This window comes from Somniosus microcephalus, chromosome 15, assembly GCF_052327205.1.
Source record: "Somniosus microcephalus isolate GS21.2 chromosome 15, FLI_Smic_1.0, whole genome shotgun sequence".
Lineage (NCBI taxonomy): Eukaryota > Metazoa > Chordata > Chondrichthyes > Squaliformes > Somniosidae > Somniosus > Somniosus microcephalus.
The window spans coordinates 123,287,900-123,310,023 of NC_141001.1; the positions used below are offsets into that span (position 1 = coordinate 123,287,900).

Genomic DNA, 22,124 nt, shown 5'->3' on the forward strand with positions numbered 1-22,124 from the left:
CCGCACTGTCGGAGGGGCAGTACTGAGGGAGCGCCGCACTGTCGGAGGGGCAGTACTGAGGGAGCGCCGCACTGTTGGAGGGGCAGTACTGAGGGAGCGCCGCACTGTCGGAAGGGCAGTACTGAGGGAGCACCGCACTGTCAGAGGGGCAGTACTGAGGGAGCGCCGCACTGTCGGAGGGGCAGTACTGAGGGAGCGCCGCACTGTCAGAGAGGCAGTACTGAGGGAGCACCGCACTGTCGGAGGGGCAGTACTGAGGGAGCGCCGCACTGTCGGAGGGGCAGTACTGAGGGAGCACCGCACTGTCGGAGTGGCAGTAGTGAGGGAGCGCCGCACTGTCGGAGGGGCAGTACTGAGGGTGCGCTGCACTGTCGGAGGTGCCATGTTTTGGATGAGACATTAAACCAAGGCCTTGCTCTCCTTCTCCACTGCCCCCCCGCCACCCCCGCCATCAGCCTACCAATCTCTCTGTTCCACAGATCCTGGGACACAATTGAAAGATGGGCAAAAGTTCTCCAATTGTCCTGGTCAACATCCCAAATCCAACCAACATCACCAAAAATACACCAACATTCAACTCATTGCTGTTTGTGGGATCTTGCTGTGCACAAAATGGTTTCCGTGCTCGCCTACGCGACAGTCGCTGCACTTCAAAGTACTTTGTTGGGCGCCGGTTGTTTCTCGGATGTTTCAGAGTTAGGTTAAAGCTGTATCCCCACGAGACAAACTTCTCCCGAGTCCATTATTTTTGTACAGTAACATTATCGATCAATGGAGCAATCAAGATGTCTTGACTCTTACCAATAAGCTCTCTCCCCCACCCCCTGGCCACTTTATAACTTTCTCTGCTCCTCTCCTGCAGGCACAGACCCACTCACAGTTTCACGGGTATGACCCACCCTTGTGTTCAATCTCTCTGCGAGTGTCATCAGGCTATTTGGCCAAGGATGTATCACAGCCTCGTCCAATCCTCTCGTCGCCTGACGCACACATATGCACACCGTCTGGGAGGGGGTCACTGGGTGACAAACAGGAGAAGGCCACCCTGGCTCCGTTTTACATCCCCTGCCCACCCACGTAACCCCTACTGCCGCATCCAGTTACAACACCACCAGCTGAAGTCAGCTAACTCAGAGTGGACTGGCGATCGAACCTGGACCTTCTTGTGGCTCAGTTCCACGCTGGCCATGGCATTTACCCAGTCAGTCACTGATGGGTTAAAACGGGCGACCCTGAAACACACGACAAGGTGAGTGTTGGGTGCAGAGATTACCCAGAAACACACGACCGAGGTTATAATGGAATAGTGCCCAGTGCCACGATGCTAATCCATGGTGGGGATGCAACGCTTCACTGTGACTCGCCCGTACAGAGATAGTTTGGTTAGTGCGTGGGTTCCCTTGCAATTCACTGGCTCAATCTTTCATCACACGCTCTGTGGATCCGACCCTCCAAAGGCTAACACTCCCTTTGCAACTGGACCCTGGACTTCCTATCTAACAGACCCCAGTCTGTCAAATTAGGTAACCACACCTCCCCCCCCTGACCCTGAACACGGGGGCCCCACAAGGTTGTGTGCTGAGCCCCCTCCTCTACTCCCACGACTGTGTGGCTGTTCATGGTTCCAACACCATCATCAAGTTTGCGGATGATACCACGGTGGTAGGCCAGGTCACCAACAACGATAAGTCAGCCTACAGGGAGGAGGTCCAGCATCTCGTGAAGTGGTGTGCCGATAACAACCTGGCCCTTAACATCAAGAAAACCAAAGAAATCATTGTGGACTTCAGGAAGTCTAAAGGCGGAAGTCACACCCCCATCCACATCCATGGGGCTGTGGTGGAAAGGGTGGACAGCTTTAAGTTCCTCGGAGTCCACATCACGGAAGACCTCTCCTGGTCCCTCAATACCTCCTCTTTGGTGAAGAAGGCCCAGCAGCGCCTATATTTCCTAAGGAGGCTGAAGGGATGTAACCTGTCACCCCTGATCCTCTCTAACTTTTACCGCTGCACAATAGAGAGCATCCTGACGAACTGTATCACAGTATGGTATGGCAGCTGTAGCTACTATGACCGGAAAGCCCTGCAGCGGGTAGTCAAAACTACCCAACGCATTACCGGCAACCGGCTACCGACCATAGAGCACATATACCAGAAACGCTGTCTACGGAGGTCACGGTCCATCATCAAAGACCCTACCCACCCCAGCCACAGTCTGTTCGCCCTCCTGCCATCTGGGAGACGCTACAGATGCATTCGCACCCGAACGACCAGATTTAGGAACAGCTTCTTTCCCAGGGCTGTCATCCTACTGAACTCTACAAATAAACTCTAAAGCCTGCACATCTGCCAATGCACTTTATTATGTTTATGTTTATGTATTACAAGCCAAATGAATGTTGAATGTTAAATGTCTTAATCTAAATGTACACTCTCGGGAGCCGCAAGCCTACATTTCGTTGTACTGCACTTGTGCACTAACAATGACAATAAAGTTGATTATTATTATTATTATAACATCGGACTTACTAAATGCGAGGAACTTGAATAACCCAGCGGACGTTTGGCGAGTAGACTTGTTGGTTAATAAACCACCTGGCTAGATTGGTCCACTCGCTCGGTGACCCACCGTAGATGGATAGTCGGGGTTCCGTGTACTGGTATTTGCTTTCCTCCAGTTCGTGAGAGACTTCCTGTAGACAACCACACACAACATTGACAGTCTACAGGAGGCGCTGGAAAAAAAAGAACTTGCATTTCTATAGCGCCTTTCACCACCTCAGGATGTCCCAAAACGCTTTACAGCCAATGAAGTATTTTTGAAGTGTAGTCACTGTTGTAATGTAGGAAACGCGGCAGCCAATTTGTGCACAGCAAGATCCCACAAACAGCAATGTGGTAATGACCAGATCATCTGTTTTAGTGATGTTGATTGAGAGATAGATATTGGCCAGGACACCAGGGAGAACTCCCCTGCTCTTCTTCGATATAGTGTCGTGGGATCTTTTACGCCAACCTGAGAGAGCAGATGGGGCCTCGGTTTAACGACTCATCTGAAAGACGCCACCTCCGACAGTGCAGCACTCCCTCAGTACTGCTGGAGCGCTGCACTGTCGGAGGGGCAGTACTGAGGGAGCGCTGCACTGTCAGAGGGGCAGTACTGAGGGAGTGCTGCACTGTCGGAGGGGCAGTACTGAGGGAGCGCCGCACTGTCGGAGGGGCAGTACTGAGGCAGCGCCGCACTGTCGGAGGGGCAGTACTGAGGGAGTGCTGCACTGTCGGAGGGGCAGTACTGAGGGAGCGCCGCACTGTCGGAGGGGCAGTACTGAGGGAGCGCCGCACTGTCGGAGGGGCAGTACTGAGGGAGTGCTGCACTGTCGGAGGGGCAGTACTGAGGGAGTGCTGCACTGTCGGAGGGGCAGTACTGAGGGAGCGCCGCACTGTCGGAGGGGCAGTACTGAGGGAGCGCTGCACTGTCGGAGGGGCAGTACTGAGGGAGTGCTGCACTGTCGGAGGGGCAGTACTGAGGGAGCGCCGCACTGTCGGAGGGACAGTACTGAGGCAGCATCGCACTGTCGGAGGGACAGTACTGAGGGAGTGCCGCACTGTCGGAGGGGCAGTACTGAGGCAGCATCGCACTGTCGGAGGGACAGTACTGAGGGAGTGCCGCACTGTCGGAGGGGCAGTACTGAGGCAGCGTCGCACTGTCGGAGGGGCAGTACTGAGGGAGCGCCGCACTGTCGGAGGGGCAGTACTGAGGGAGCGCCGCACTGTCGGAGGGGCAGTACTGAGGGAGCGCTGCACTGTCGGAGGGGCAGTACTGAGGGAGTGCTGCACTGTCGGAGGGGCAGTACTGAGGCAGCATCGCACTGTCGGAGGGACAGTACTGAGGGAGTGCCGCACTGTCAGAGATGCCATCTTTTGGATGAGACATTAAACCGAGGCCCCATCTGCCCTCTCAGGTGGATGTAAAGGATTCCAAGGCACTATTCGCAGAAGAGTTCTCCCCGGTGTCCTGGGGCCAATATTTATCCCTCAACCAACATCACTAAAATCTGATTATCTGGTCATTATCACATTGCTGTTTGTGGGAGCTTGCTGTGCACAAATTGGCTGCCGCGTTTCCTACATTACAACAGTGACTACACTTCAAAAAGTACTTCATTGGCTGTAAAGAACTTTGGGACACCCTGAGGTCGTGAAAGACGCTATAGAAATGCAAGTCCTTTCTTTCTGTTTGAGTCCGTTCCTGCTCTGTAAATATTAGTTTAAGATCAGCGTATTTTAATTACAACTCATGGTGTTCAGACACTCCATACATCAGCGTACCTTGATGATGCGAGCAAAATACTCCCCATGCATGTAGTTGTCGGTCTTCAGGTACAGATCCCTCAGTTCACTGGCACCGACTGGGTTGTACTTTGCATTGAATTTATCAAACCGATGAAAAGTCTGACGGCCCTAAAAGAGAAGAGAAATTATTTTTTGCAAATGAACTTTCTTAGATGTACATTTTAAAAGATTTAGAGTATGGGAATATACAAAAATCAAGCTTCAATTTCATAGAAGCACAGAAGGAGGCCATTCGGCCCACCGTGCCTGTGCCGGCTCTTTGAAAGAGCTCTCCAATTAGTCCCACTCCCCCCTGCTCTTTCCCCACAGCCCTGCAGATTTTGTCCCTTCAAGTATTTATCCAATTCCCTTTTGAAAGTCACTATTGAATCTGCTTCCACCGCCCTTTCAGGCAGCGCGTTCCAGATCACAACAACTCGCTGCGAAAAAAAAACATTCTCCTCATCTCCCCTCTGGGTCTTTTGCCAATCACCTTCACTCTGTGTCCTCTGGTTACCGACCCTCCTGCCACTGGAAACAGTTTCTCCTTATTTACTCTATCAAAACCCTTCATGATTTTGAACATCTCTAGGAAATCTCCCCTTAACCTTCTCTGCTCCAAGGAGAACAATCCCAGCTTCTCCAGTCTCTCCACATCACTGAACTCCCTCCTCCCTGGTACCATTCTAGTAAATCTTCACTGCACCCACTGTTAGTTTCCACGCTTCCCTCGCTCCAGGCCCTGGGTTTAATCCACCCCAGATGTACAGGCCAGTCTGCTGCCTCTGGCAACAGATGGTGAGGTGTTGTAGTCTGGGTCCAGTTTATTTTGGGCACCAATCTTCTTACCGTATATGCTTTTTAAAACCCACCTTTTTGGCCCAGCTTTTGGTCACCTGTCCTAATATCTCCTTACGTGGCTCGGTGTTAAATGTTTGTCTGATTACGCTCCTGTGAAGCGCCTTGAGATGTTTTACTACGTTAAGACAACAAGCAAGAGTCTAACCACATCCCGCCAACATTAACATCGCCGAATCCCCCACCATCAACATCCTGGGGGTCACCATTGACCAGAAACTTAACTGGAGCAGCCACATAAATACTGTGGCAACAAGAGCAGGTCAGAGGCTGGGAATTCTGCGGCGAGTGTCTCACCTCCTGACTCCCCAAAGCCTTTCCACCATCTACAAGGCACAAGTCAGGAGTGTGATGGAATACTCTCCACTTGCCTGGATGAGTGCAGCTCCAACAACACTCAACACTTTTTTTGGATTCTAGGGGAATCAAGGGATACGGGGATCGGATGGGAAAGTGGAGTTGAGGTCAAAGATCAGCCATGATCTTATTGAATGGCGGAGCAGGCTCGAGGGAGCAAATGGCCGACTCCTGCTCCTAATTCTTTTGTTCAAGAATCTCGACACCATCCAGGACAAAGGAGCCCGCTTGACTGGCTCCCCATCCACCACCTTAAACATTCACTCCCTCCACCACTGGCGTACCGTGGCTGCAGTGTGTACCATCTACAAGATGCACTGCAGCAACTCGCCAAGGCTTCTTCGGCAGCACCTCCCAAACCCGTGACCTCTACCACCTAGAAGGACAAGGGCAGCAGGCGCATGGGAACACCACCACCTCCAAGTTCCCCTCCCAGTCACACACCATCGTGAATTGGAAGTATATCGCCGATCCTTCATCGTCGCTGGGTCAAAATCCTGGAACTCCCTCCCTAACAGCACTGTGGGAGCACCTTCACCACACGGACTGCAGCGGTTCAAGGCGGCGGCTCACCGCCACCTTCTCAAGGGCAATTAGGGATGGGCAATAAATGCTGGGCCTTGCCAGCGACGCCCACAATTTCTTTAAAATAAAAAGCGCTACATAAATGCAAGTTGTTATTTTTGCTGTTATAAACACCGGCAAAAGTAGAAAATCAGAATCCAAGGAACTCACTGCGTGCACATCCAGCGAGTCGACGGTGAGATCGTAAGGGTCCATGTTGAGACTCGCAAACACCTCTCTCAGGGTCAGCTTGCGCCCTTTCTTCTCCAGCACGATTCGATCGGCCTCGTTCTTGTTGGTCTGCTGGATAAACCTCAGCAAATGTTTCTGACTCATGCAGGCAGCGGCGTGGATGTGGGTGTCCACCTGGGGCGGGAAAGTCAGTTATACTCGGGAATGTTTTCAGGCACGAAACAAAAACTTGATTACAGGCACCATTAATTACAACTGTACATCCCTGCCCAGGGTACTGTATAACAAAAACACAGGCACTGCAGATGCTGGAAATCTGAAATAAAAACAGAAAATGCTGGAGATACTCAGCAGGTCAGGCAGCATCTGACTGAAAGGTCATCGAGCTGAAATGTTAACTCTGTTTCTCTCTTCACAGATGCTGCCTGACCTGCTGAGTTTCTCCAGCATTTTCTGTTTTTATTTAATATATTTACTCAAGTGTGAACACAGCAGTTATAGAAAGAAAGACTTGCATTTCTATAGCGCCTTTCACAACCTCAGGACGTACCAAACTGCTTCACAGCCAATGAAGTATTTTTGAAGTGTAGTCACTTTTGTAATGAAGGAAACGTGGCAGCCAATTTGCGCACAGCAAGCTCCCACAAACAGCAATGTGATAATGACCAGATCATCTGTTTTAGTGATGTTGATAGAGGGATAAATATTGGTCCCAGGACACCGGGGAGAACTCCCCTGCTCTTTCTCATAAGAGTGCTGCGGGATCTTTTACGTCCACCTGAGAGAGCAGACGGTTTAATGTCTCATCTGAAAGACGGCACCTCCGACAGTGCAGCTCTCCCTCAGCACTGCACCGGGAGTGGCAGCATTGATTAGGTGCTTAAGTCTCTGGGGGGGGGGGCTTGAACCCGTGACCTGCTGAATCAGAGGCGAGAGTGCTGCCCACTCAGCCACGGCTAACACCATGACACTGACGTGGAGGAAGCGAATTAACTGGTCAGGTTTCCCCCGACTGTTGAACTCCTCGTCCTCTGGTTGGCAGGCTTTACGGATTCCCACGTGTCGGGAATTTGGGTTAACGGGTGGATAATCCCGCGGGTCTGTCTGACCTCTGCACGCCCAGCCACAATACTGCACAGCAGGAGTACATGTTCCTACACACTGTACCCTTCGGACTCAGCAGCTCCTCCGGAGGGTCTGTAGGGAAAGGTTTTTTGAAGAATTTTCATGGCGCTAATCCCATTGGTGCTGTTGTTGAATCCGAGGAGGGCAGGATGTGGATACCCTGCCCCCTCGTGAGTTCCCAATCGCAGCCAAGCCCCCACCCCGCGCCACCGCAGCACGTACTTCCCACCGTGAGTGGAATTTCTTCATCCACCAGCCAGTGTCTGTCTACACATTTACTGTGGCACAGGTGGGCTGTCCGCCCCCCCCGCTCCCAGTCCCGTGGGAGAGTCCAGGACCGAGGGTCTTAGCAAATGGCAGGAAGTGCTGTGAAAGTGGAAGGTGACATTTAGAAAAAATGACATTCAATATTCCCCATCTGTAATATGACATTCCCCCTTATAGAAAGACTTGCATTTATATAGAGCCTTTCATGACCACCGGACGTCCCAAAGCGCTTTACAGCCAATGAAGTACTTTTTGAAGTGTAGTCACTGTTGTAATGTAGGAAACGCAACCAATTTGCACACAGCAAGCTCCCACAGACAGCAATGAAATAATGACCAGATAATCTGTTTTAGTGATGTTAGTTGAGGGATAAATATTGGCCCCAAGAGAACTCCCCTGCTCTTCTTCGAAATAGTGCCATGGGATCTTTTACATCCACCTGAGACAGCAGACAGGACCTCGGTTTAACGTCTCATCCGAAAGACGGCATCTCCGACTGTGCAGCGCTCTCTCAGTACTGCCCCTCAGACAGTGCAGCACTCCCTCAGTACTGCCCCTCCGACAGTGCAGCGCTCCCTCAGTACTGCCCCTCTGACAGTGCAGCGCTCCCTCAGTACTGCCCCTCCGACAGTGCAGCGCTCCCTCCATACTGTCCCTCCGACAGTGCAGCGCTCCCTCAGTACTGCCCCTCCGACAGTGCGGCGCTCCCTCAGTACTGCCCCTCCGACAGTGCAGCACTCCCTTAGTACTGCCCCTCCGACAGTGCAGCACTCCCTCAGTACTGCCCCTTCGACAGTGCGGCGCTCTCTCAGTACTGCCCCTCCGACAGTGCGGCGCTCCCTCAGTACCGCCCCTCCGACAGTGCAGCACTCCCTTAGTACTGACCCTCCAACAGTGCAGCACTCCCTTAGTCCCAGCAGACTGGAAAACTGCTAATGTAACACCCTTATTTAAAAAGGGCAGTACACAGAAGGCTGGAAACTATAGACCGGTTAGCCTAACATCTGTGGTAGGTAAAATTTTGGAGTCCATTATTAAGGAGACAGTAACAGGACATTTGGATAATCATCATTTAATAGGACAAAGTCAGCATGGTTTTATGAAGGGGAAGTCATGTTTGACAAATTTGCTGGAGTTCTTTGAGGAAGTAACATATAGGGTGGATAAAGGGGAACCAGTGGACGTAGTGTATTTAGACTTCCAAAAGGCATTTGACAAGGTGCCACACAAAAGATTATTGCTTAAGATAAAAAATCACGGGATTGGGGGTAATATTCTGGCATGGATAGAGGATTGGCTATCTAACAGAAGGCAGAGAGTTGGGATAAATGGTTCATTCTCAGACTGGCAATCAGTAACTAGTGGTGTTCCGCAGGGGTCAGTGCTGGGTCCCCAACTCTTTACAATCTATATTAACGATTTGGAGGAGGGGACCGAGTGTAACATATCAAAGTTTGCAGATGATACTAAGATGGGAGGGAAAGTAGTGAGTGAGGAGGACATAAAAAACCTGCAAGGGGACATAGACAGGCTAAGTAAGTGGGCAGAGATTTGGCAGATGGAATACAATACTGGAAAGTGTGAGGTTATGCACTTTGGCAGGAAAAATCGTAGAGCAAGTTATTATCTTAATGGCAAGAAACTGGAAAGTACTGAAGTACAAAGGGATCTGGGGGTCCTGGTGCACGAAACTCAAAAGGTTAGTATGCAGGTGCAGCAAGTGATTAAGAAGGCCAATGGAATGTTGGCTTTCATTGCTAGGGGGATAGAATATAAAAATAGGGAGGTATTGCTTCAATTGTACAAGGTATTGGTGAGACCGCACCTGGAATACTGCATACAGTTTTGGTGTCCATACTTAAGAAAGAACATACTTGCTCTCGAGTCAGTACAAAGAAGGTTCGCTCGGTTAATCCCGGGGATGAGGGGATGGACATATGAGGAGAGGTTGAGTAGATTGGGACTCTACTCATTGGAGTTCAGAAGAATGAGAGGCGATCTTATTGAAACATATAAGATTGTGAAGGGGTTGGATCGGGTGGATGCGGGGAGGATGTTCCCGATGATGGGTGAAACTAGAACTAGGGGGCATAGTCTTAGAATAAGGGGCTGCTCTTTCAAAACTGAGATGAGGAGGAACTACTTCACTCAGAAGGTGGTAGGTCCATGGAATATGCTGCCCCAAAATGCTGTAGAAGCTACATCATTACATAAATTTAAAATAGAAATAGACAGTTTCCTAGCAGTAAAGGGAATTAAGGGTTATGGGGAGCGGGCAGGAATTTGGACATGAGTCTAGGTTCGGATCGGTCATGGCCCTGTGGGTAGCGGAGCGGGCCCAGGGGCCGTGTAGCCTGATCCTGCTCCTATTTTGTGTGTCTAATTCTGTTAGATTCAGGAGATGGTTCTGTGATAGTGGATTGGCGGTTAGGATCAGATCAGCCATGATCTTATTGAATGACGGAGCACGCTCGAGGGGCCGATTGGCCTACTCCTGCTCCTATTTCTTATGTTCTTATGTACTGCCCCTCCGACAGTGCAGCACTCCCTCAGTACTGCCCCTCCGACAGTGCGGCACTCCCTCAGTACTGCCCCTCCGACAGTGCAGCGCTCCCTCAGTACTGCCCCTCCGACAGTGCGGCGCTCCCTCAGTACTGCCCCTCCGACAGTGCGGCACTCCCTCAGTACTGCCCCTCCGACAGTGCAGCGCTCCCTCAGTACTGCCCCTCCGACAGTGCGGCGCTCCCTCAGTACTGCCCCACAGACAGTGCGGCGCTCCCTCAGTACTGCCCCTCCGACAGTGCAGCGCTCCCTCAGTACTGCCCCTCCGACAGTGCAGCGCTCCCTCAGTACTGCACTGGGAGTATTGGCCTAGATTTTTGTGCTCAAGTCGCTAGAGTAGGATTTGAACCCTTGACCTTATGCCTCAGAGGCGAGAGTGCTGCCCACTGTGCCACGGCTGGTGATGTCAATAACCAACACTGAGCCCTCTCATCATGAGAGAATTTCGCTTCAGCCTTGTTTAACTTGACCCTGAAGTCCCGCTGTATGTTACTGGTAGCAAGGGGCAACTAGGGATGGGCAATAAATGTTGGCCCTGCCAGTGACGCCCACATCCCATGAACGAATATAAAAATAAATCATTTACAGGTTAATCTAAAACCCCATGTCCACTACTTTAAAGGCAGGATTCTATTTATTTCAAATGGGTTTAAATGTTTACTGACACAGCAGAGGAGTTACACGTCAATGGGTTATTAATATCACACGTTGCAATTTCAACCCTAAGTCCTCACATCTTCACTGTCAGTGTTAAAATGTGCCATTTGTTTACTGTTTCTAACACTTGCAAGCTGGAATGTGGCATGTGGAGTGTTTACACATAGAGACAGTCAGCAGATCGATGCTTAATATAAACCCAGGGATACAAGGCAGGTTTACTTCATATCGGATATAGGTTAGTGTCTCTGGGCTAATGTAAAGGGATAAGAAGTTAATTCAGGTCCAGGCTAATGGCTAGAAATGCAACACACAATTTGTGCACAACACAAGTTCCCACAGACAGCAATGAGACAAATAATCAGTAAAACTGGCTGCACTTGCTCCATAGATCTCTGAATCATGTCATGGGATCCCTACGGCCACCTTGGTTTAGCATTACATCTGAAAGACAGCACCTCCGACAGTGCGGTGCTCCCTCAGTACTGCCCCTCCGACAGTGCAGCGCTCCCTCAGTACTGCCCCTCCGACAGTGCGGCGCTCCCTCAGCACTGACCCTCCGACAGTGCAGCGCTCCCTCAGTACTGCCCCTCCAACAGTGCAGCGCTCTCTCAGTACTGCCCCTCCGACAGTGCAGCGCTCCCTCAGTACTGCCCCTCCGACAGTGCGGCGCTCCCTCAGTACTGCCCCTCCGACAGTGCAGCGCTTCCTCAGTACTGCCCCTCCGACAGTGCGGCGCTCCCTCAGCACTGACCCTCCGACAGTGCAGCGCTCCCTCAGTACTGCCCCTCCGACAGTGCAGCGCTCCCTCAGCACTGACCCTCCGACAGTGCAGCGCTCCCTCAGTACTGCCCCTCCGACAGTGCGGCGCTCCCTCAGCACTGACCCTCCGACAGTGCAGCGCTCCCTCAGTACTGCCCCTCCGACAGTGCAGCGCTCCCTCAGTACTGCTCCTCCGACAGTGCAGCGCTCCCTCAGTACTGCCCCTCCGACAGTGCAGCGCTCCCTCCGTACTGCCCCTCCGACAGTGCGGCGCTCCCTCAGTACTGCCCCTCCGACAGTGCAGCGCTCCCTCAGTACTGCCCCTCCGACAGTGCAGCTCTCCCTCAGGACTGCCCATCCGACAGTGCGGCGCTCCCTCAGCACTGACCCTCCGACAGTGCAGCGCTCCCTAAGTACTGCTCTTCCGACAGTGCAGCGCTCCCTCAGTACTGCCCCTCCGACAGTGCAGCGCTCCCTCAGTACTGCCCCTCTGACAGTGCAGCGCTCCCTCAGCACTGACCCTCCGACAGTGCAGCGCTCCCTCAGTACTGCCCCTCCGACAGTGCGGCGCTCCCTCAACACTGACCCTCCGACAGTGCAGCGCTCCCTCAGTACTGCCCCTCCGACAGTGCGGCGCTCCCTCAACACTGACCCTCCGACAGTGCAGCGCTCCCTCAGTACTGCCCCTTCGACAGTGCAGCGCTCCCTCAGTACTGCCCCTCCGACAGTGCAGCGCTCCCTCAGTACTGCCCCTCCGACAGTGCGGCGCTCCCTCAGTACTGCCCCTCCGACAGTGCGGCGCTCCCTCAGCACTGACCCGCCGACAGTGCGGCGCTCCCTCAGTACTGCCCCTCCGACAGTGCGGCGCTCCCTCAGTACTGACCCTCCGACAGTGCAGCGCTCCCTCAGTACTGCCCCTCCGACAGTGCAGCGCTCCCTCAGTACTGACCCTGACAGTGCAGCGCTCCCTCAGTACTGCCCCTCCGACAGTGCGGCGCTCCCTCAGCACTGACCCTCCGACAGTGCAGCGCTCCCTCAGTACTGCCCTTCCGACAGTGCAGCGCTCCCTCAGTACTGCCCCTCTGACAGTGCGGCGCTCCCTCAGTACTGCCCCTCCGACAGTGCGGCGCTCCCTCAGCACTGCCCCTCCGACAGTGCGGCGCTCCCTCAGTACTGACCCTCCGACAGTGCAGCGCTCCCTCAGTACTGCCCCTCCGACAGTGCGGCGCTCCCTCAGCACTGACCCTCCGACAGTGCAGCGCTCCCTCAGTACTGCCCTTCCGACAGTGCAACGCTCCCTCAGTACTGCCCCTCTGACAGTGCAGCGCTCCCTCAGTACTGACCCTCCGACAGTGCAGCGCTCCCTCAGTACTGACCCTCCGACAGTGCAGCGCTCCCTCAACACTGACCCTCCGACAGTGCAGCGCTCCCTCAGTACTGCCCCTCCGACAGTGCGGCGCTCCCTCAACACTGACCCTCCGACAGTGCAGCGCTCCCTCAGTACTGCCCCTTCGACAGTGCAGCGCTCCCTCAGTGCGGCCCCTCCGACAGTGCAGCGCTCCCTCAGTACTGCCCCTCCGACAGTGCGGCGCTCCCTCAGTACTGCCCCTCCGACAGTGCGGCGCTCCCTCAGCACTGACCCTCCGACAGTGCGGCGCTCCCTCAGTACTGCCTCTCCGACAGTGCGGTGCTCCCTCAGTACTGCCCCTCTGACAGTGCAGCGCTCCCTCAGTACTGCCCCTCTGACAGTGCAGCGCTCCCTCAGTACTGCCCCTCTGACAGTGCAGCGCTCCCTCAGTACTGCCCCTCTGACAGTGCAGCGCTCCCTCAGTAGTGACCCTCTGACAGTGCAGCGCTCCCTCAGTAGTGACCCTCTGACAGTGCAGCGCTCCCTCAGTACTGCCCCTCTGACAGTGCAGCGCTCCCTCAGTAGTGACCCTCTGACAGTGCAGCGCTCCCTCAGTAGTGACCCTCTGACAGTGCAGCGCTCCCCTGGGAGTGTCAGTCTGGATTTTGTCCTCAAGTCTCTGGAGTGGGACTTGAACCCACAACCTTCTGAATCAAGGACGAGCGTGCTGCCCTCTGAGCCACGGCTGAAACTAAACTGAAATAGTCTGTAAGACGCTCTGGGTCGTCCGGAGGTCATGAAAGGCGCCGTAAGTTCTTTTTTTGTTAATGCTAGATAAAGAGTCATGCAACGGCACTGGAACAGATTACAGCAGTTTATAGAACTTAGCAATTCCTCCTGAAACACAGAAAATCATCAATAGACGTGACCCTACATTGGATTAGAAACAGCAGCCTCCTTCTAAAGTTCTCTGCTTATTCCCTACATAGTGCTGCAACTCGCTGTCCTCGGAAGCACTGGTCACCTGGAACCGTGCTCCCCCAGATATACTCCGGGCATCTGTTCAACTTCGAACAGGAACCAAGGAAAATGTTCCTTTTAATGCTTTCTCGGGATGTGGGCGTCGCTGGCAAAGCTGGCATTTATTGCCCATCCCTAGTTGCCCTTGAGAAGGTGGTGGTGAACCTTCTTCCTGAACCGCTGGTTTCATACAACTCAGTGTCTCGCTGGGCCACTTCAGAGGGCAGTTAAGAGTCAAATACGTTGGTTTGGGACTGGGGTCACATATCGGCCCAGACTGGGTAAGGACGGCAGGTTTCCTTCCCTAAAGGACGTCAGTGAACCAGCTGGGTTTTTACAACAATCCGACAGCTTCACAGGAACAGGAGGAGGCCATTCAGCCCCTCCAGCCTGTTCTGCCATTCAGTGGGATTGTAGCTGATCTGTATCTTAACTCCATCCACCCACCTTGGCTCCATATCCCTGAATACCCTTGCCGAGCAACAATCTAGCGATCTCAGTTTGAAAAATATTAACTGAGCTGGCATCTAGTGCTTTTTGTGGGAGACAGTTCCACTCTGCTACCACCCTTTGTGTGAAGAAGTGTTTCCTAACCTCTCTCCTGAATGGCCTGGCTCTGATTTTAAGGTTATGTTCCCTTGTTTTAAACTCCCCCACTAGCAGAAAAAGTTTCTCTCTATCTAGCCTATAAATTCCTTTCAAAGTCTTAAAAACCTCAATCAAATCACAGTTAATCTGCTATATTATACTATAGAGCTCATGGGATTGGGGGTAATATACTAGCATGGATTGAGGATTGGTTAATGGACAGAAAACAGAGAGTAGGAATAAACGGGACATTTTCGGGTTGGCAGGCTGTAACTAGTGGGGTCCCGCAAGGATCAGTGCTTGGGCCTCAGCTATTCACAATCTACATCAATGATTTGGATGAGGGGACCAAATGTAATATATCCAAGTTTGCTGACGATACAAAGCTGGGTGGGAATATAAGTTGTGAGGAGGATGCAAGGAGGCTTCAAGGGGATATAGACAGGCTAAGTGAGTGGGCAAGAACATGGCAAATGGAATATAATGTGGAGAAATGTGAAGTTATCCACTTTGGTAGGAAAAATAGAAAAGCAGAGTATTTTTTAAATGGCGAGAGATTGGGAAATGTTGGTGTTCAGAGGGACCTGGGTGTCCTTGTACACGAATCACCGAAAGTTAACATGCAGGTACAGCAAGCAATTAGGAAAGCAAATGGTATGTTGGCCTTTATTACAAAAGGATTGGATTACAAGACTGAATAAGTCTTGGTGAGACCACACCTGGAGTATTGTGTACAGTTTTGGTCTCCTTACCTAAGGAAGGATATACTTGCCATAGAGGGAGTGCAACGAAGGTTCACCAGACTGGTTCCTGGGATGGGGGGATTGTCCTATGAGGACAGATTGAGTAGACTGGGCCTATATTCTCTGGAGTTTAGAAGAATGAGAGGTGATCTCATTGAAACGTATAAAATTCTTACAGGGCTTGACAGGGTAGATGCAGGGAGGATGTTTCCCCTGGCTGTTGACTCTAGAACCTGGGGTCACAGTCTCAGAATAAGGGGCCGGCCATTTAGGACTGAGATGAGGAGAAATTTCTTCACTCAGAGGGCGGTGAATCTTTGGAATTCTCTGCCCCAGAGGGCTGTGGAGGCTCAGTCGTTGAGTATATTCAAGGCAGAGATCGATAGATTTTTGGATACTAAGGGACAATGGGGGAAAATTGGGTTGCTTTGTGCCTCCCGTTAGAGCCCCAAGGGGGCGTAAAGCACCTAGCGCCCGGGCGAGGTGCCACTAACGCCTCCCGTGAAATTCAGCGGGAAGTTAGCGACGGCGGTAGCCGGTAGCACCCCATTTGCGGCCTGGCCGCAAACTTCACTCGCGCCCCCTGACCTACCGCCAGATACTATGTTAAATAAATACTCGGATCAATCCTTTTTTGGTACAAAATGGATGACCTCACACTAACCGCCGGCGTCGAGATCCATCTGGCAGCTTCATGGTCACTGCCTTGCCCAGCGAGTGTCAGCACTGTTGTCTTATTATAACCCAAATCCATCTGTCTTACTGGACCATTGATAGAACAAAGCCCACAGCAAGCAGGAGCTGCTTCTGGCAATATCAACCCAAATGACTTTGCAATCAACCATCATCAACACATAATATCTGACTGGTCGCACCCCAGCTGGTTTGACTCGGGGAATGGATTTGGAACGCACTGTCTCAAGGGGCAGTGGAAACAGACTCAATAGTCATTTTCAAAAGGGAATTGAACACAAGAACATAAGATATAGGAGCAGGAGTCGGCCATTTGGCCCCTCGAGCCTGCTCCGCCATTCAATAAGACCATGGCTGATCATCGACCTCAACTCCACTTTCCCGCCCGATCCCGTGATTCCCCTAGAGTCCAAAAATCTATCGATCTCAGCCTTGAATATACTCAACGACTGAGCCTCCACAGCCCAAAGATTCACGACCCACTGAGTGAAGAAATTCCTCCTCATCTCAGTCTTAAATGGCCGACCCCATTTAGGATTGGATAATTGGATTAATACTTGAAAAGGAAACATTTTACAGGGCTATGGAGAAAGAACAGGGGTGGGGTGGGTGGGAAGAGTGGGACTAATTGGCACAGGCATGATGGGCCGAACGGCCTCCTGTGCTGTGTGATTCAATCGGCATTTAAAAGACGCGCTGCTCCCGGACTGCATTATTTCTTTAAGTGAACCTGGTTTCAGAGAAGATAAAAGTGCACCATGGGCAACAGACTGAACGGTGCCACATCCCTGCGCAGGTGTGTCGGTGCAGCCACTACTATTTAACTCACGGTACATCAATTAAAATAATTTGGCAAAAGTGCTGTTGGTGTACACGCAACACGAGAGGCCATCTGCATCACACAGCCTGCACAGCATGCCTCATTTTGAAAAAAGTTTAAAAGAAAATTAGGTCAGTTTCCCCCCTCACCACAAGCCCCACGCCGGCACGGCTCCTTACTGAAGCAGGTAACAGGCCGGTTCCAAGCTGAAGATTTCATCGAGTGTACAGCACAGAAACAGGCCATTCAGCCCCACTGCTCCGTGCTGGTGTTTCTGCTCCACACGAGCCTCCTCCCACCCCTCTTCATCTCACCCCATCAGCATATCCTCCTATTCCCTTTCTCTCCCATGTGTTTATCCAGCTTCCCCTTAAATGTATCTATACTATTCGCCTCAACCACTCCCTGTGGTAGCGAGTTCCACATTCTCCCCACTCTCTGGGGAAAGACGTTCCTGCTGGATTCCCGATTGGATTTGTTAGTGACTGTCTGTCTTGTATTCAGAACAGGTCGCAACCGATGCAGGAGCACCACCTGCCCGAAAGCTCCTGAAAGGTTCGGCGGTTCCTCTTCGCCCGCCCCAGGCAATTACCGCGGTGGGGACGATTGACTTATTGCTCTTTATCTCGAGTTTCCTTACCTTCCTGACATTGTAGAAATCCCGATGGGGCACACCCTTCAACTCCCGGAGTTCCGCCATTTCGTTTAACATCTCGTGCAAGTAGAACTTTGACCCCAAGAAGTTTAGCCTCCGATGGCAGTAGGTCTTCCTGTGAAAGGAGTTTGATTAGATCTGGAGGATTCAGCAATTCGACTGAATTCACGTTTTGCACGAATCAGCTTCTGATCCCAAAAAATAAACTTTTTTTTTTTTCCTTTGCTAAATGTTCAACCAGGTCCTTAATTTAAAATAGTCACACTGCACTCACTGTTCCCTCTAATTTTTGTTATGGCTGCACGGCCCATTCAGATTTCCCCGCATGCGCGGTTTTTTCAATGTAAAAGCCGGTGAGCGGCCTGCGCGGGATCTCCAGACCGCTGCGCGGCCACGCAGCTTAGCGGGAACGTTGACTGCATCCAGATCTCCTCCATCTACCTTGGGTTCTCCGTGTATAATTATGGGATAGTCTTTGGGGGGTGGGGCGGGGTACGGGATACCTTTCTGCAAAATTTCATATTAAACATGGTGCACTCTGATTAATTGTGGGTCTTTTTTCACTTCAAAGTTCTAGATTTTTAATTTAATGACTAATTCTGAGTCAATTTAGGCGAGCTTGATGCCTGGAATTAGCTTTCCAAGGTACTTTGGGTAATATGCTGAAAAGGGGCAAGTACTCAATGTACGATAGACACAGTTAATATCAAATCAAAGACTTCATTTATCATCAGTGGGGGGCTGCTAACTGCTGATTGCACGGTGTTCAGCTCCATTCACAACTCATCCGATAATGGAGCAGCCCATACCAGCAGACAGGAGGACCTGGACAACATCCAGACTTGGACTGACAAGTGGCTGATAACATTCACACCACAGAGCCAGGCAATGGCAACCTCCAACTAAACAACTGCTAACAGAGCGCTCCGCATTGCGTCTGTCCCACTGTATACTAACACACACCTCTACCGCCTAGAAGGACAAGGGCAGCAGGCGCATGGGAACACCACCACCTCCAAGTTCCCCTCCAAGTCACACACCATCCCGACTTGGAAATATATCGGCCGATCCTTCATCGTCGCTGGGTCAAAATACTGGAACTCCCTCCCCAACAGCACTGTGGGAGCACCTTCGCCACACGGACTGCAGCGGTTCAAGATGGCGGCTCACCACCACCTTCTCAAGGGCAACTAGGGATGGGCAATAAATGCCGGCCTTGCCAGCGACGCCCACATCCCGTGAATGAATTACAAAAAAGCGTGTTCACTGTTGTGTCTATCCCACAGTATAGGAACATAAGAAATAAGAGCAGGAATAGGCCACTTGGCCCCTCGAGCCTGCTCCGCCATTCAATAAGATCATGGCTGATCTTGGGCTCAAAGCCACTTCCCTGCCCGCTCCCCATGACCCTTCACTCCCTTATCTTGCAAAAATCTGTCTACCTCCGCCTTAAATGTATTTAATGACCCAGCCTCCACGGCTCTCTGGGGCAGAGAATTCCACAGATTTACAACCCTCTGAGAGAAGAAATTCCTCCTCATCTCAGTTCTAAAAGGGCGACCCTTTATTCTGAGACTGTGCCCCCGAGTTCTAGATTTCCCCACGAGGGGAAACATCCTCTCTGCATCTACCCTGTCGAGCCCCCTCGGTATCTTACATGTTTCAATAAGATCCCCTCTCATTCTTCTAAATTCCAATGAGTATAGGCCCAGCCTGCTCAACCTTTCTTCATAAGTCAATCCCCTCATCTCTGGAATTAACCTAATGAATCATCTTTGAACTGCCTCCAATGCAAGTATATCCTTCCTTAAATAAGGAGACCAAAACTGTACGCAGTACTCCAGGTGTGGTCTCACCATCACCCTGTACAGTTGTAGCAGGACTTCCCTGCATTTATACTCCAACCCCCTTGCAATAAAGGCCAACATTCCATTTGCCTTTTTGATTACTTACTGTACCTGCATGCTAACTTTTTGTGTTTCATGCACAAGGACCCCCAGGTCCCTCTGATCTGTCGCATTTTGTAATCTCTCCATTTAAATAATAATTTGCTTTTTTATTTTTCCTGCCAAAGTGTATAATCTCGCACTTTCCCACATTATACTCCATCTGCCAAATGTTTGCCCACTCACCTAGCCTGTCTATATCCCTTTGCAGATTCTTTTGAGTCCTCTGCACAACTTGCTTTCTCACCCATCTTTGTATCATCTGCAAACTTGGCTACATTACACTCGGTCCCTTCATCCAAGTCATTAATGTAGATTGTAAATAGTTGGGGCTCCAGCACCGATCCCTGTGGCACCCCACTAGTTACCGTTTGCCAACCGGAAAATGACCCATTTATCCCGACTCTCTGTTTTCTGTTAGTTAGTCAATTCTCTATCCATGCTAATATATTACCCCCACCTCCGTGAGCTCTTATCTTATGCAGTAACCTTTTATGTGGCACCTTATTGAATGCCTTCTTGAAACCCAAATACACCACATCCTCTGGCTTACCCTTATCCACCCTACTTGTTACATCCTCAAAGAACTCCAGCAAATTTGTTAAACATGATTTCCCTTTCATAAAACCATGCTGACTCTGCTTGACTGCATTATGTTTTTCTAAATGCCCTGCTACTGCTTCCTTATGAAGGACTCCAGCATTTTCCCAACAACAGATGTTAGGCTAACTGGTCCATAGTTCCCTGCTTTCTGTCTCCCTCCTTTCTTAAATAGGGGTGTTACATTTGCGGTTTTCCAATCCGCTGGGACCTCTCCAGAGTCCAGGGAATTTTGGTATATTGCAACCAATGCATCCACTATCTCTGCAGCCACTTCTTTTAAGACCCTGGGATGCAGGCCATCTGGTCCAGGGGACTTGTCGTCTTTTAGTCCCATTATTTTACCAAGTACGTTTCCCTTAGTGATAGTGATTGTCTTTAGTTCCCCCCTCCCTGTGGCCCCTTGATTATCCATTATTGGGATGTTGTTAGTGTCTTCTACTGTGAAGACAGATATAAAATATTTGTTCAGAGTCACTGCCATTTCCCCGTTCCCCATTATTAATTCCCCAGTCTCATCCTCTAAGGGACCAATGTTTACTTTAGCTACTCTCTTCCTTTTTATATACCTGTAGAAGATCTTACTATCTGTTTTAATGTTTCTTGCCAGTTTACTCTCATAATTCATCTTCTCTCTCTTTACTTTTTTTTTAGTCATCCTTTGCTGGTTTTTTAACATTTCCCAATCCTCTGGCCTCCCACCAATCTTGGCAACATTGTATGCCTTCGTTTTCAATTTGATACCATCCTTTACTTCCTTAGTTAGCCAGGGATCGTGCTCCCTTCTCTTAACATCTTTCTTTCTCACTGGAATATATTTTTGTTGAGAGTTATGAAATATCTCCTTAAATGTCCGCCACTGCATTTCAACTGTCTTACTCTTTAATTTATTTTTCCAGTCCACTTTAGCCAGTTCTGCCCTCGTGCCATTGTAATTGCCTTTGTTTAAGATCAGGACACTGGTTTGAGATACAACTTTCTCACCCTCCAACTGAATTTGAAATTCAACCATGTTATGATCACTCTTTCCTAGAGGATCCTTTACGATGAAATCATTTATTAATTCTGTCTCATTACACAGTACCAGATCCAAGATAGCCTGCTCCCTGGTTGGTTCCGTTACATACTGTTCTAGGAAACCATCCCGGATGCACTCTATGAACTTCTCCTTAAGGCTACCATGGTCAATTTGATTTGTCCAATCAATATGGAGATTAAAATCACCCATGATTATTGCCGTACCTTTTTTACAGGCCTCCATTATTTGTTGATTTATACTCTGTCCAACAGCATTGCTGCTGTTCGGGGGCCTGTAGACTACACCCACCAGAGAGTTTTTCCCCATATTATTTTTTATCTCCACCCAAACCAATTCTACATCTTGATCTTCTGAGCCAATATCACTTCTCACCACTGCACTGATCCCATCCTTTACCAACAAAGCCACCTCCCTTTCCTTCCTGTCTATCCTTCCGAATTGTCAAATACCCTGGAATATTCAGTTCCCAGCCTTGGTCATCTTGCAACCACGGCTCTGTAATGGCGATCAGATCATACCCATTTGTATCTATTTGTGCCGTCAACTCATCTATCTTGTTAGGAATGCTGCATGCATTCAGATATAGAGCTTTTAACTTTGTCTTTTTACCATTTCTCCTTGTTTTGGCCCCATTTTCTGTTGCACTCTTATTTTTAAACATTCTGTCCCTTCCTGTCACACTCTGGTTATTATTTCCCCCATCTCTATCCTGCTCTATTGCTTTCTCATTTCTCATTGACTTTTTAAATTCCCGCTCACCTGGATCCTCCCCCCCCACTATTTAGTTTAAAGCCCTCTCTACAGCCCCAGTTATTCGATTCGCCAGGACTCTAGCCCCAGCATGGTTGAAGTGAAGCCCGTCCACACGGAACCGCTCCCTCTTATCCCAGTACTGGTGCCAATGCCCCACAAATCCGCACACTGCAAAATCCCTGCTCGGGAGGTTAACATTTTCAGAACTCTTTCAAATAATCATCGTTGATAAAAAGAGGTCGAG

General features: G+C 50.6%; 1 protein-coding gene across 5 annotated transcripts in view; it reads right to left on the minus strand.

The window, feature by feature from the left end:
* Window positions 1-22,124, minus strand: part of LOC147107206 (AMP deaminase 3-like) — an 85,647-nt gene that overhangs the window by 21,968 nt on the left and 41,555 nt on the right. For all 5 annotated transcript variants that reach the window (XR_015081058.1, XR_015081057.1, XM_086008394.1 and 2 more), the window contains 4 exons: window positions 17,528-17,657; window positions 6,282-6,476; window positions 4,329-4,460; window positions 2,529-2,692 (listed from right to left, as the gene is read on the minus strand). Coding sequence is in view for 3 of the 5 variants with exons in the window: in XM_086008394.1 (XP_085864520.1) it covers window positions 2,529-2,692; window positions 4,329-4,460; window positions 6,282-6,476; window positions 17,528-17,657 (621 nt within the window). In the remaining 2 variants the exon portion in view is untranslated. The remainder of the gene's footprint in view (window positions 1-2,528; window positions 2,693-4,328; window positions 4,461-6,281; window positions 6,477-17,527; window positions 17,658-22,124) is intronic.